The sequence below is a fragment of the Hemicordylus capensis genome, chromosome 9 (genome assembly GCF_027244095.1).
Source record: "Hemicordylus capensis ecotype Gifberg chromosome 9, rHemCap1.1.pri, whole genome shotgun sequence".
NCBI lineage: Eukaryota > Metazoa > Chordata > Lepidosauria > Squamata > Cordylidae > Hemicordylus > Hemicordylus capensis.
In genome coordinates, this window is record NC_069665.1 from 30,978,673 (window position 1) to 30,990,041 (window position 11,369).

General features: G+C 61.1%; 1 protein-coding gene across 1 annotated transcript; it reads right to left on the bottom strand.

The window, feature by feature from the left end:
* Nucleotides 1–11: 11 nt before the first annotated feature.
* SLC22A31 (solute carrier family 22 member 31) lies at nt 12–10,600 on the bottom strand. Its single transcript, XM_053270327.1, has 9 exons — nt 10,081–10,600; nt 7,945–8,048; nt 6,950–7,104; nt 5,553–5,721; nt 3,792–3,937; nt 2,834–2,942; nt 2,154–2,368; nt 1,244–1,355; nt 12–802 (listed from the first exon to the last, which is right to left on the bottom strand). The coding sequence occupies exons 1-9, from the start codon at nt 10,417–10,419 to the stop codon at nt 367–369; spliced, it is 1,785 nt and encodes a 594-aa protein (XP_053126302.1). The 5' UTR covers nt 10,420–10,600; the 3' UTR covers nt 12–366.
* Nucleotides 10,601–11,369: the final 769 nt, after the last annotated feature.

The window sequence follows — 11,369 nt, forward strand, 5'->3', positions numbered from 1 at the left end:
AGACCAGGAGCTGGAGCGCGGGAGGCGGCCGGCCATTTATTAGACGCTAGACGGGGGCCCTGCGCAGGAGGCAGCGGGGAGGGGGGGCAGTTCCCTGCCAAGCCCCCTCCTGGGAGAGAAGCTCAGGCAGAGAGAGGTGGGTCCAGGGACGCTTCTGCAGAGGTGCCCAGCCGGGGAGGGGGGACGGACACGTGAGGGGATCACCAACGCGTTCCAGGCCGGAAGCAGCCGCCTTCTGGCTCCAGCTGCTGGGAACTGGATGCAGGGAACTTGTGGGGGTCCCAGCACCCCGGCCCCAGCCCTGTCCACTCCCATCCACGACTCCCAGCAGCACCACGCAGTCCGTGGGCCGGTGGTCTCTGCCCCCTAGGCCTCCTTCTGAGCGCTGCCAGGCTGCAGGGGGTCCGGGAGCATCGGCGCCCCCCTTCGAGAGGCCGCTCCAGGGTGGGCACCCAGCATCTTCTTGGTGGCCGTGACCAGGCGGGCGTAGCTGTCGGGGTCATAGGGGCCGGCCTGCGAGGGGGAAGAGAGCAGCGGCAAGTGGTCCTTGCAGTGGCGGCGGCGGCGGCGGGTGGAGCGGAAGAGCGGAGGGCGGTGCTGGTTCTCGCCCTCACGCAGGGAGTCCGGCAGGGGCCGGTTGCTGCTCTCGGGGAGGAGCATGATGCTCAGCACCGACAGGATGGCGAAGGAGGCAAAGACCACGTGGTTCAGGAAGAAGCCGTGGCTGTCGCGGAGGCCCGTGAGGGGGGCTGCGGCCTGCCCCACCGTGCTGGCGGCCAGGATGAGGCCCAGCCCAGCGCCCCTGCAGAAGAAGGAGAGGAGGCGGCGTTGGGGGCGGAGAGGGTCAGACTGGTGGGGGCGAGAAGTGGTGCTGCCGCGACCACAGTCACTCCGGAGGCTGCCTGCTCAGACCCCCAGGGAGCTAGAGGGTCCCCGCTTCAGCCCCACAACAGATCTGGGGGAGGCCACTGCCGGTCAGAGCAGACTCCCTGGAAGGCAAATGCACCCCCCTCCCCTTCCCAGGCTGTCGTCTTCCCAACTGAGGCTACCAACCCGGCTACCAAACCGTGGCTGCTGGAATCTCCAGGGGGATTCCAGCATTTGGGGCTGCAAGTCTGGCTTGGGAGGGGCGGAGTCTTGCCTCGCCTCCCCAGGGATAGCCCTCTGCCCCCCGCCGGCTAGTCCAGGTTCGGCGCTCCAGCCCAGCTGACCCACAGCCCGGTGACAGAGACACGGGACTCACCTGACGACAGTCGGCAGCACCTCTCCGGCAAACAAGATGCTGAGGGCGGCCACCGCTTGCGATGCCAGAATCCCCAAGACGGAGAGCGCCAGGACCAGCCAGGCCACCAGGTCTAGAGCAGGGAGGAGGAGGAGGAGGGAGGGGCAAGCTAGCCGCCAAGGGGGAGCCACGCAGGGGCTGCCCAGGGTGGGACCACCCAGCCCCACTTCTGCTCCCCAGAGCAGCCAGCCAAATGCCTCCGGGAAGCCCACAGGCAGGGCGGGAAGCCCACCGCCCTGCCCAGCGGCACACTGCTTCTGAACATGGAGGCTCAGTCACTCAACCAACAGCCATTGGCGGACCTATCCTCCATGACTTTGTAGAGCTTCCGAGGAGACCTGAGGAAGCCAGTGGCCGTCCCATGGGGCGGAGGGCAGAAAATTCCAGGCGGCACTGCGTGAAGCCGCTGCCTTTCGGGTCGGTTCCGAATCTGCGACTAACCAATCTTATCAGAGGACCCCGAGCTCTGGGATTATAAGAGGGAGGAGAACTTCTCTCTCCACTCCCTTCACACCAGACAGAGTTTTGTCAGCCCCATCACAGCCCCACTTAGCCCCCTTTGGCACTAAAGACCCCCAAATGCTTCCAGCCCCCTGAGCATTTTGGCTGTCCTTTTCCTTACAGCAGGCTGCACTCTCTCCAGAGCGGGACATCTTATGCAATCCCAGACGCAGAGAGAAGGCAGAGCCGTGTGGCAGACAGCTCAAGCAATCGAGCCAAGCTGCACGCTCCAAGCCAAGACAGACCAACTCGCCCGCAGCAGAGGCACAGGGTGAAGGGAGCCCCCCACCCGCCAGAGGGGCCCGGAAAGTCACGTGCCCATCACCCCCAGCTCCCAGGCAGCCCCCTCCCCTCCCCTCCCCGCCCTTACATTGGGTCAGGGCCAGCAGCAGCAGCGAGGAGAGGCCCATCAGGATGGTGCTGAGCAGCAGGACAGCCCGCCGTCCAAAGTGGTCCACCGTCAGGCACAGGAAGAGGAGGGCCACAGCCTCGCTCACCGCCAGCAGGAAGTAGGGGAAGTAGAAGCGGGGGGCGTAGGGGGCCAGGTTGCGGGTGAAGCAGTGGCGGATGCCACTCCCGATGAACCTGGCAGGTGGGGGGCGGAGTTGGAGGAGAAGAGATTGCGAGGTGTTTTGCAAATTAAAATGGTCACAGGAATCATGAAGAGTGGTTTCATGGGGGGGGGCAAAGCACATGTTATGCGTCCCTGGAATCACAGCCGGGATCAAATGAAGGGGGCAGGCTCCCCACCTCAGCTCATGGCACCCCCATAAGCAGCCCCACTGGAGCAGACCCAAGGGGCACCCAGTGCCACCCCTGGCTTGCCACAGCGGCCAGCATCACGGCTCCAGGAAGCAGGGAAGGAAGGCCACAAACCTTCCCATGCACGGGCACCCCAGAAACTAGTGTTGAGAGGTAGACTGCCCCCGAAGAGGGAGGCTCCGTTTAGCCAGAGGACCTCTCCTCCACCACAGCAATGGCGGAGCTGCTGCCCACCAGGCAACGCCACCCCCACCCAGCCCGGCCAGAAGCGCCAAGCGGGATCCTTACGCCGTGAAGCCAAGAATCAGGCTGTTCTTCCAGATGACGCGGGTGCTGAAGAGCTTGCAGATGCTGTGGTAGTGGGGCAGGGGGGGCCCTCCTGACAGTCTCTCCAGTTCTGGGGGTGGAATCAGAGCGAGCTCTCCCGAAACGCTGCCTCCAAAAGGCCAGAAGCCGCCCAGGCTGCCTGAGTCGCTCACAGGCTTGCTGACCCCCCTTGGGTGACCCATCGGTAACTCTGTTCCTCTAGAGCAGGCCTGCTCAACTTAGGCCCCCCAGCTGTTTTTGGACTACAACTCCCATAATTCTCAGCCACAGCAGCCAATAGCCAGGAATTATGGGAATTGTAGGCCAACATCTGCAGGAGGACCGAAGTTGAGCAGGCCTGCTCTAGAGTCACCAACCTGTGGGTCTCCAACTGCCGCTGGACTACAATTCCCATCAGACTCTGCCACAAACACAGTGGGGGGTGATGGGGGCTGTAGTCCGCAAAGAGCTGGAGACCCACAGGTCGGCCACCCCTGCCCTAGAGGAAGAGAGAACTCAGCCCCTCAGAGGAGCAGCCCCTCCCCACCCACGGCTCCTCTCAAGGCCACGGGACCCCCAGGCGGTTCCCGAGGAGGCCGCTCAGCTCCAGCTGCAGGAGGGGCCCCCCCCGGGTGCGCCCATCATCGTCTCCTGAGCTGCCCCCAAATCAGAGCCGGGTCTCGGGAGCGGGCAAAGGGCGCGTTGGGGGCTTGCACCTCTGGAGAATCCCCAGATGCTAAACCCCTCCTCCCCCAAGCAACATGGCCGGAGGAGGAAGAAACAGGCCCACCCAGCCTTGGCCTCAGGGGGAGCACACCGCAGACCCCCCTCCCTCCATCGCCTGTCCAGCCAGAGAAGCCCCGCGTGACTACCGGCAAGGCAAGGGAGGCAGCTTGCCTGACCCCCCTCCGGCTTGCCTGACCCCCCTCTGGCACCCCACCTCCGAGCAGGTGCTCCTGGGTGTAGAAGTCCTCCTCCAGAAAGGCCCCGTTGCCCTCGGCTAGCAGTCGCAGCACCTCCTTGCCCTTCTCCAGCTGATGCGTGGCCAGGAGCCAGCGGGCCGACTCCAGGAAGAGGGAAGGACACCTGCATGCATGGGGAGAGAGGCAGCACGTTGGGGGTCTCTGGACTGGTGGGGCAGAGAGAGTCATGGGGAGGCTGTCCCTCCCGCCCCGCCCCACCATCTGAGCTGCCCTCTTCACGGGATGGGGGGCACGTTCTTGCCTGTCAAGAGGCAGGGATGGGGACACAGAAGCCCCCTGGCAGAGGGGCAGGTGCACTGCCAGGCTGCGCCCCACTCAGAGCTGCCCGAGTGGCGGCCCAAACCGGTGTGGCAAGCCAGCCGTCTCCGCTGGAGCGCTCCTTGGCCAAGGCCTCCTCTCCAAGGGCCCCGAGGAATGCACTCGAAGCCGCCACCGCCCAAGCCCCTTCCTTCCCCTGGCCTAGCCGCTTCCTTGGGACTCGGGCAGGCATTGGGGCGGATGCCGCCGACACACAGCTGGGGCACTGCTGAGATCCCCGGGCTGGACCCACCAGGGACGGAGACAAGTGACCCCTTCCCGTCACACCTCAGGGGCATTCCCAAGAAGAGTCCAAGAGGGCTATTCTGAAAGCCCCTAGAAGGGTCCCTTGGGGGGTTTAAGCTGTTCCCTAACGAGCTGCCCTGCCCGAGGACTGTGCCGCCTGCACCTGAGCAAGAGCAAGAGGGGACTCTCCTCCCAGCTCTTCTTCTCCTCTCCACTCACAAGCTGCAACCTGGCGGTCCAGGCCAGAGTCCCATGTGTCCCCCCCACACCAGCTCCCTGCAGAACAGAAACCCTAAGCACAAACACCGGCTTAACGTTCCCTGTAAGGACCCCGTGTGGCTGTAGCCTTCCCCCCTTGGAGCACACTCCAAAGAGTAAGTCAGCACCGAAGAACAACAATGCCGTTCTCACCGTGCGGTGCGGTCTCTCTTTCAGAAAGGAGTCCACCATCTATCGGGTTTCAGTGCTGCTTCTTACCCCGCTCATTGCAAAGCGTTCTGTGCCTTAATAGTGCTTTTTCAGTCTGGCCTGACACCCTTTGGCTGCTCCGGGTTGTGTGTTTTTTGTTTGCTTGCTTGCTTGTTTCATGGTTCTCTGTCACATTAGATGATTGCTAGTCAACCCAAGAGCCTTCAGTCTGAAGGGCAAGATTTCCAACAAGCTTCTAGGTGCAGGTTTGACAATGACCAGGGAGCCTAGAAATCTAACCGTGGCACCCAGACTAAGCGCGAGCGGCCAAGTTATTTGAGAACCCCTTTGTCCCAAGCAGCCTTGGTTCTAGTATATTACTTGTAAAGGGGATAGAAAGAAGTCCTGACCAAGGCCCGTCTGAAGCGGTTCGAGTGCTGGACTGGGACCGGGGAGACCCGAGTCCAAATCCCCCTTCCGCCATGATCCTTGCTGGATGTGACTCTGGGCCAGTCCCTTCTCTCTCCGCCTAGCCTACTTTGCAGGGTTGTTGTGAGGAGAAACTTAACTATGTACTCTGGGCTCCTTGGAGGAAGAGCGGGATATAAATGTAATCAATAAATGAAATGAAACAAGTGTCCAGTGGCTCCTAAACTCTGGGGCTGGCTCCTAGATCCAAAGAAAATGGGCCAAGACCGGTTCTAGAGCAATGAAGCCAGGAAGCGCCTGTCCTCCAAGCGCGCCCTGGGACCGGGCGGCATTCTTACCACCAGCCGGCAGCCAGCAGCGCGAGCAGCAGCGCTATCGCCCCCTGGAGGATCCGCCACTCTTTGCAGGCCACCGCCAGCCCTGGCAAGAGAAGCTCGCCGGCCACCCAGCAGAATCCAGCACCCATCGTGACCGCCAGGCGGTGGGGCGGGTCACACAACTCCAGCCCTGGGGAGGAAGCACAAGGAGAGGCAGATGCAAAACGGGGAGAGGGGGAGAAGGGTGCAGGAAAGGGATTTGGCAAGGCGGGGGGGTTGGTGGTCCAGAGCAGGTATTCTCAACGCTGGTTCCCCAGATGTTATTAGACTCCAACTCCCATAATCCCCAACTAAAGGCCACTGGGGCTGGGGATTATGGGAGCTGAGGTCCAATAACATCTGGGGACCCAACGTTAAGAATCCCTGGTTTAGAGGACCCCTTCATAAGGCGCTGGTCGCCCTCTGGGCTTAATCCCATCCCTGTGGGATACCGACAGCAGCCCAGAAGCAAGTGTGGAACTGAACTGGAGGGAGTCCTCTTGCATGCCCCCCTCGTCCCCACTTCCACCCTGGGGCCAGTGAGCAGCAGGGGGGCAGGGTCACTGCTGGCCCAGAGTTCCCTAGAGGAGCACACCAGCCTGAGAAGGCCCCAGGAAGACCGGCAAACGTGGACCTCTGAAGCTCCTCGGAGCGCCCCATTCACAGAGGTGGAGTCCATCATTTCCGGAAAGCAGCCTCCGATTAATCGGCTCAAAGGCTCGGCGCCCAGGGCGACCTTCCTCACGGGAGCAGACGCCCCCTTCTGCGGAGAGCAAAGGCTGCTGGGAGCCACGCTGCCCCCTGTCAAGGCAGGCCACTGTCCTGGGAGCTGCTAGGCAGAGAAACATCCCACGAACGGATGTTTGATTCATGAAGCCGCCTCCCCTCCTGCTTTATTCTGGGAGCCTTTCTTGCTGGCTGATCGCTGAATGTGCAATGCCAGCCCATCTCCAGGGGGTAGAGAGCTGATCTTGCAGTAGCAAGCATGCATGGTCCTCTTTGCTAAGCAGGGTCCACCTTGGTTTGCATTTGGATGGAAGGCGACCTGGGAGTGCTGTCAGATATCCCCCTGAAGTGATGGGGCCTCAGGTCAATGGAACAGCATCTGCATACTTGCATGCGAAAGGTCCCAGGTTCCCTCCCTGGCAGCATCTCCAGGTAGGGCTGGGAGAGACTCGTGCCTGCAGCCTTAGAGAAGCTGCTGCCAGTCAGTGTGGACAATCCCAAGCTACATGGACCAATGGCCTGACTCAGTAGAAGGCAGCTTCCTAGGCTCCATTCTTCAAGGGCTGCCACTCCGGCGGCCTGGCCTCCTCCTGGCCCAAAGGGGCGAGAGCAAAGAGCCCAGCCGAGAGCTGGGCTTGCAAGGAGCCACTCACTTGCCACGTAGAGGGAGAGAGCAGAGCCAGCCAGCACAGCTCCAAAGAGCAGCCGCGTGAGGGCAAACATGATGTAATCCACAGAGAGCATCACCACAAGGCCCAGCGGGATGGACAGCACCAGCGAGAAGAGGCATGTGGCCCGCCGGCCAAACCTGGAGAAGTAAAGAGAGCACCGAGGAGGAGGAGGGCGGCAACGCCTGGGCAGGGGGGGCCAGACGTGGTGCAGACACCCCACTCACCTTGGCACACCTCACCACACGACTTTTGCACCAGGACCTGAGAGGCGCCCTTTTGCAATCAGCACACACACTTGGGGCTTCTGCTCTTCCACATCTGCCTGGCCGCTAGAGTCAAACCCACAGACCCTCACCTGATGCCTCCCTTTCCAGTGAGCACACAACAGTCAGAAACATCCCTGACCCCAGAACTTTCTTCTGGCGCAGGAGAGGGACCACCACCACCACCACCACCACCACCACCACCCTGTTTTCATCCAGAGATGAGCTTCATTTTGCAAAGATGCACAACTCCTTCAGGAAATACCATTTTGTTTCACGCACCAGAAGTGGGGAGGGGCCGCCCCACGCTGCCCCTCTCTTAGACAGCTCCTGGCTCTTCCTTTAAGGGCCAGGGGCCAAGAGGTGTGCTGTGAAAGCAGCCAGAGACCCAGGGGCCCAGAAGGCACCCGTTTCCTCCACCGTGCTTGCAGACAGGGCCAGCGGGGTTCTCTAACCCCAGTCTCCCTTCCAGAGTTGCTTTAAAATTAACACGCACAACATATACCTGAGCATCACACAGGACTGGCACCCCCTGGATTTCCAAGATCACCAACTGCACAAGATCAGCGGAACCTTCCACTCCCACCAGCCCAAGAGACTAAGTGAAAGCAAGGACACAAGCTTCCAGTCCTCAGTGTTTCAGGATTCACAACAGGCAGGCAAAACCTGCGAAAGGTCCAGGATGGAAGAACTGGGGGTGGGGCGGGATTTTACCTGTCGCAAGCTGAACCAAAGCTCAGGTAGCCGATGAGCCATCCCAGGAGGAAAGTGGTTTGTTCCAGGGGCACCAGCCAGCGACGAGAGCACACCAGGTCCCACTGCAAGAGAAAGGGAGCCGTGAGCTGCAGGAGGCAGGAAGTTGGGGCTGCACCCCACCCCCACCCCCACCCCCACCCCCACCCCACAGATGACCCTCCGGCACACAAGGAACAGGCACCTCTTCACGGTCTGTCCCCATAAGTTGGGCACAGAATCTGGCACAAGGGATTGATTGATTGATTGATTGATTGATTGATTGTTTGTTAAATGTATATACCGCCTTTCATTAAAACAATCCCAAGGCAGTTTACAGCAAAATTTGAGAACAAGATGGTAAAAAAGACACAGTTAAAATATTATGTGAAAAATATTAAACAAATCTGATTAAAAATTTAAAAACAAAAGCATAAAAGCAATACAGAGCATAAAGAGCAGCAGCAGAGAATCAAATAAATGCCTTGTCAAAAAGCCAAGATTTTACACTCTTTCTCAAAGCTGTGATGGAGACCGAGGACCGAATGGCCACTGGGAGAGCATTCCAGAGTCTGGGGGCAGCAACAGAGAAGGCCCTGTCTGTCCCGCCTGCACAACAGCTGAGCCTCCCTCATTGTCGGCACCCGGAGCAGAGCCCCCTCAGATGACCTCGTCAAGCGGGCACCAACCCTTGGGAGCAGGCGGTCCTGAAAAGAATGTACCTGGCAACTTGACTAGGGTTCCCACTCACAGGGATTTCCAGATGTTGTTGACTACAACTCCCAGCATTCCCAGCTGCAGTGGCCTTTGGCTGGGGATTATGGAAGTTGTAGTCAACAACATCTGGGAATCCCTGTTAGAGGGAACACTGAACTTGACAAGCCCTCTTTTGAATGGAGAAGACTAGGGCTCGTGCCTTCCCTTGCCCCATGAGTGCCTCTGCTGCCAGCCAAGTGTGGGCGTTTCTGTCTGGGCAGAGGAGGTCACTCTGTGCATGCTCAGAGGTACCCTCCTGACCATTATGCTCATTCAAGGGCTAAAGAGACTTTTTCTCCCACCCCCGGGGATACTGGAAGACTGTCCTGGGAGAATGACAGGCAGCAGATCCACGGAATCCGAGAGCTGGAGGATTCTTGGGCACTAAATTGTCCAACTCTGGTCCGATGCATGAAACCCACAGCACCAGCATCCCCCAGAGATGGCTGCCCAGCGTAAGCTTGCAGAACCCCACTGCCTCCAGGTCACTGGTCCCATGAAGAAGATTCCCCTAACGCTTAACGGAAATCTACCCTCCTGCAGTGGGAAGACCCAGAAGCGCAGCGACCAGGCCTTTGTCCTCTCCCGCAGCCGGGCCCAGGAGCCATCTGTTCGCCGGGATCTCTCTCAGAGGCTGGGCTGGGCAGAGGACATGGATGGCGTTCTTGCCCTGCAAGTTTCGGATACAGTCCACCTGGCCACGCCAGGGGCGTAACAAGGCTGAAGGGGCCCAGAGACAAAATTTTAATATGGGCCCCTCGCTGATACACATACGCTTCACATGTGACTTGCCTCGGGGGGGCCCCTCGAGGTGTGGGGGCCCCCAGGCAGCTGCCTCCCCTTGCCTAATAGTGGTTATGCCCCTGGGCCACGCAATACAAGGCAGGGCTCATGCAAGGCCGATAAGAGAGTTGCCGGACCGCCTCCTTATCAGGCCTGAACTACTGCAGTCCTGACCCCTCAGCATTCGCCTTGCTTTCCGGGGGATGCACACAGTTCAACAGTCCCCGTCCCCCCCCCCCGAACCATGGTGGGGGGAGGAGCCTGAGGCCAGAAAGGAGTGGGGCAGTTCTGCTTTGCCACCCATGCAGCAGACCACAAGGAGGAGAGCACTACTCATTGCATTTAGACACCGCCTTTTGCCTGTAGAGCCCAGGGCGGCTTTCAGTCAATAAAGGCATCGCCATCCTCCTCCTCATTTCACGGCTGCGTCCTCCTGCATGGGCTTCCCTTGGGGCCACAGCTGGGGGGGAGCAAGATGTTGGACTGGAGACGCCGTGGGCCCGATCCGGAGAGGTAGAAGAAGAGAGCGCGCCCACCCCGCCCGCCCCCACGCGAGCCTCCTGCCCCCACCCCACGGACCTGCGTGACGACGGTGGAGCGGAGCCCGGCTTCGGGCAAGTCGTACTCCCAGCCGCGGGTGCAAGAGACGGTGCTGTTGGGCTCGAGGGCGCCTGCCGGCGAGGGGTGCCGGTAGAGGAGGCAGCTGCTCCCGCGGGGCGCCGCCGAGACGTTGCGCGGGGCGGGCGGGAGCAGCGCGGGGTCCGGGCGGCAGCGGTGCGGCGGGGTGGCGGCCAGCAGGAGCCCCGCGGCCAAGCCCAGAGCCAGCGGGACGGTGGGCAGCCAGGAGGCGGCGGCCAGGAGCCGGGCGCGCCGCCCGAAGCCGCCCACCTGTCGCAGCAGCCGCCCGTCGAAGTCCATCCGCCGCCGCCGCCGCCGAGGAAGAGAAGCGGCCGCCCGGCGGAGCAGGAGCAAGAGAGGCAGGCAGGGAGGGAGGCGCAGAGGCGGGGCGGGGCGCTTAAGGCAGCCGGCGGGGAGCCGCCCTGCCGCGCAGGTAGGCAGGCGAGGCGAGGCGAGGCGAGGCGCGGCTGCTCTCCGCCGGCTCCAGGACGCGCAGCACCGACGGCCCCCGCCAAAGGCAGCGCAGAGGCAGGCGGCTCTCAGCCGGCCAGCCTCTTTCCCATCCCCTCGGAGGAGCTTCTTCCCTCTGGGCGCCATCTCCCGCTGGCGCTGGAACGCCCCGTCCGGGGAGGCCACAGCTTGTCCTGAGGGGGCCGAGCACCTCTCCAACCCAGCACCGAAGCTGCAGGCCAGGCTGCCTCGAGTGCAAGCGCTCCGTGTTTGGCCCTCCTCGCAAACAGCTACTCTGAGGTAGGCTGCCTCTGTAAGGGGAGGCTCTAGTCCTCGGAACCAAGGAAGCTGCCTTCTACTGAGTCAGACCCTTGGTCCATCTCGCTCAGGATTGTCTGCACAGACTGGCAGCAGCTTCTCCAAGGTTGCAGGCAGGAATCTCTCTCAGCCCCATCTTGGAGATGCTGCCAGGGAGGGAACTTGGGACCTTCTGCTCTTCCCAGAGCGGCTCCATCCCCTGAGGGGAATCTCTTGCAGTGCTCACATATGTACCCTCCCATTCAAATGCAAACCAGGGCAGATGCTGCTTAGGAAAAGTGACAATTCATGCTTGCTAATGGTTCAAATCCTCGCTGGTGTGTTTTCCAGACTATGGGAAACACCTATATCGGGTAGCAGCGCTATAGGGAAAGCGGGTGGGCCACAACCATACCATGCAGCCTTTTCAGTTGGTTTCTTGCCAAAGATCAGCTCTAACATCTGGGTTTCATCCACACTGCTCAGTGGCACCACCCTGCCTG

Coding starts and splice junctions, on each gene's coding strand:
- SLC22A31 (XM_053270327.1), bottom strand. CDS start 10,419: ATGGACTTCGACGGGCGGCTGCTGCGACAGGTGGGCGGCTTCGGGCGG. Junction 5,722..6,949: donor TCTCTCCCTCTACGTGGCAA/GTGAGTGGCTCC, acceptor CTTCCTCCCCAG/GGCTGGAGTTGTGTGACCCG. Junction 2,943..3,791: donor CCAGGAGCACCTGCTCGGAG/GTGGGGTGCCAG, acceptor TTCCACCCCCAG/AACTGGAGAGACTGTCAGGA.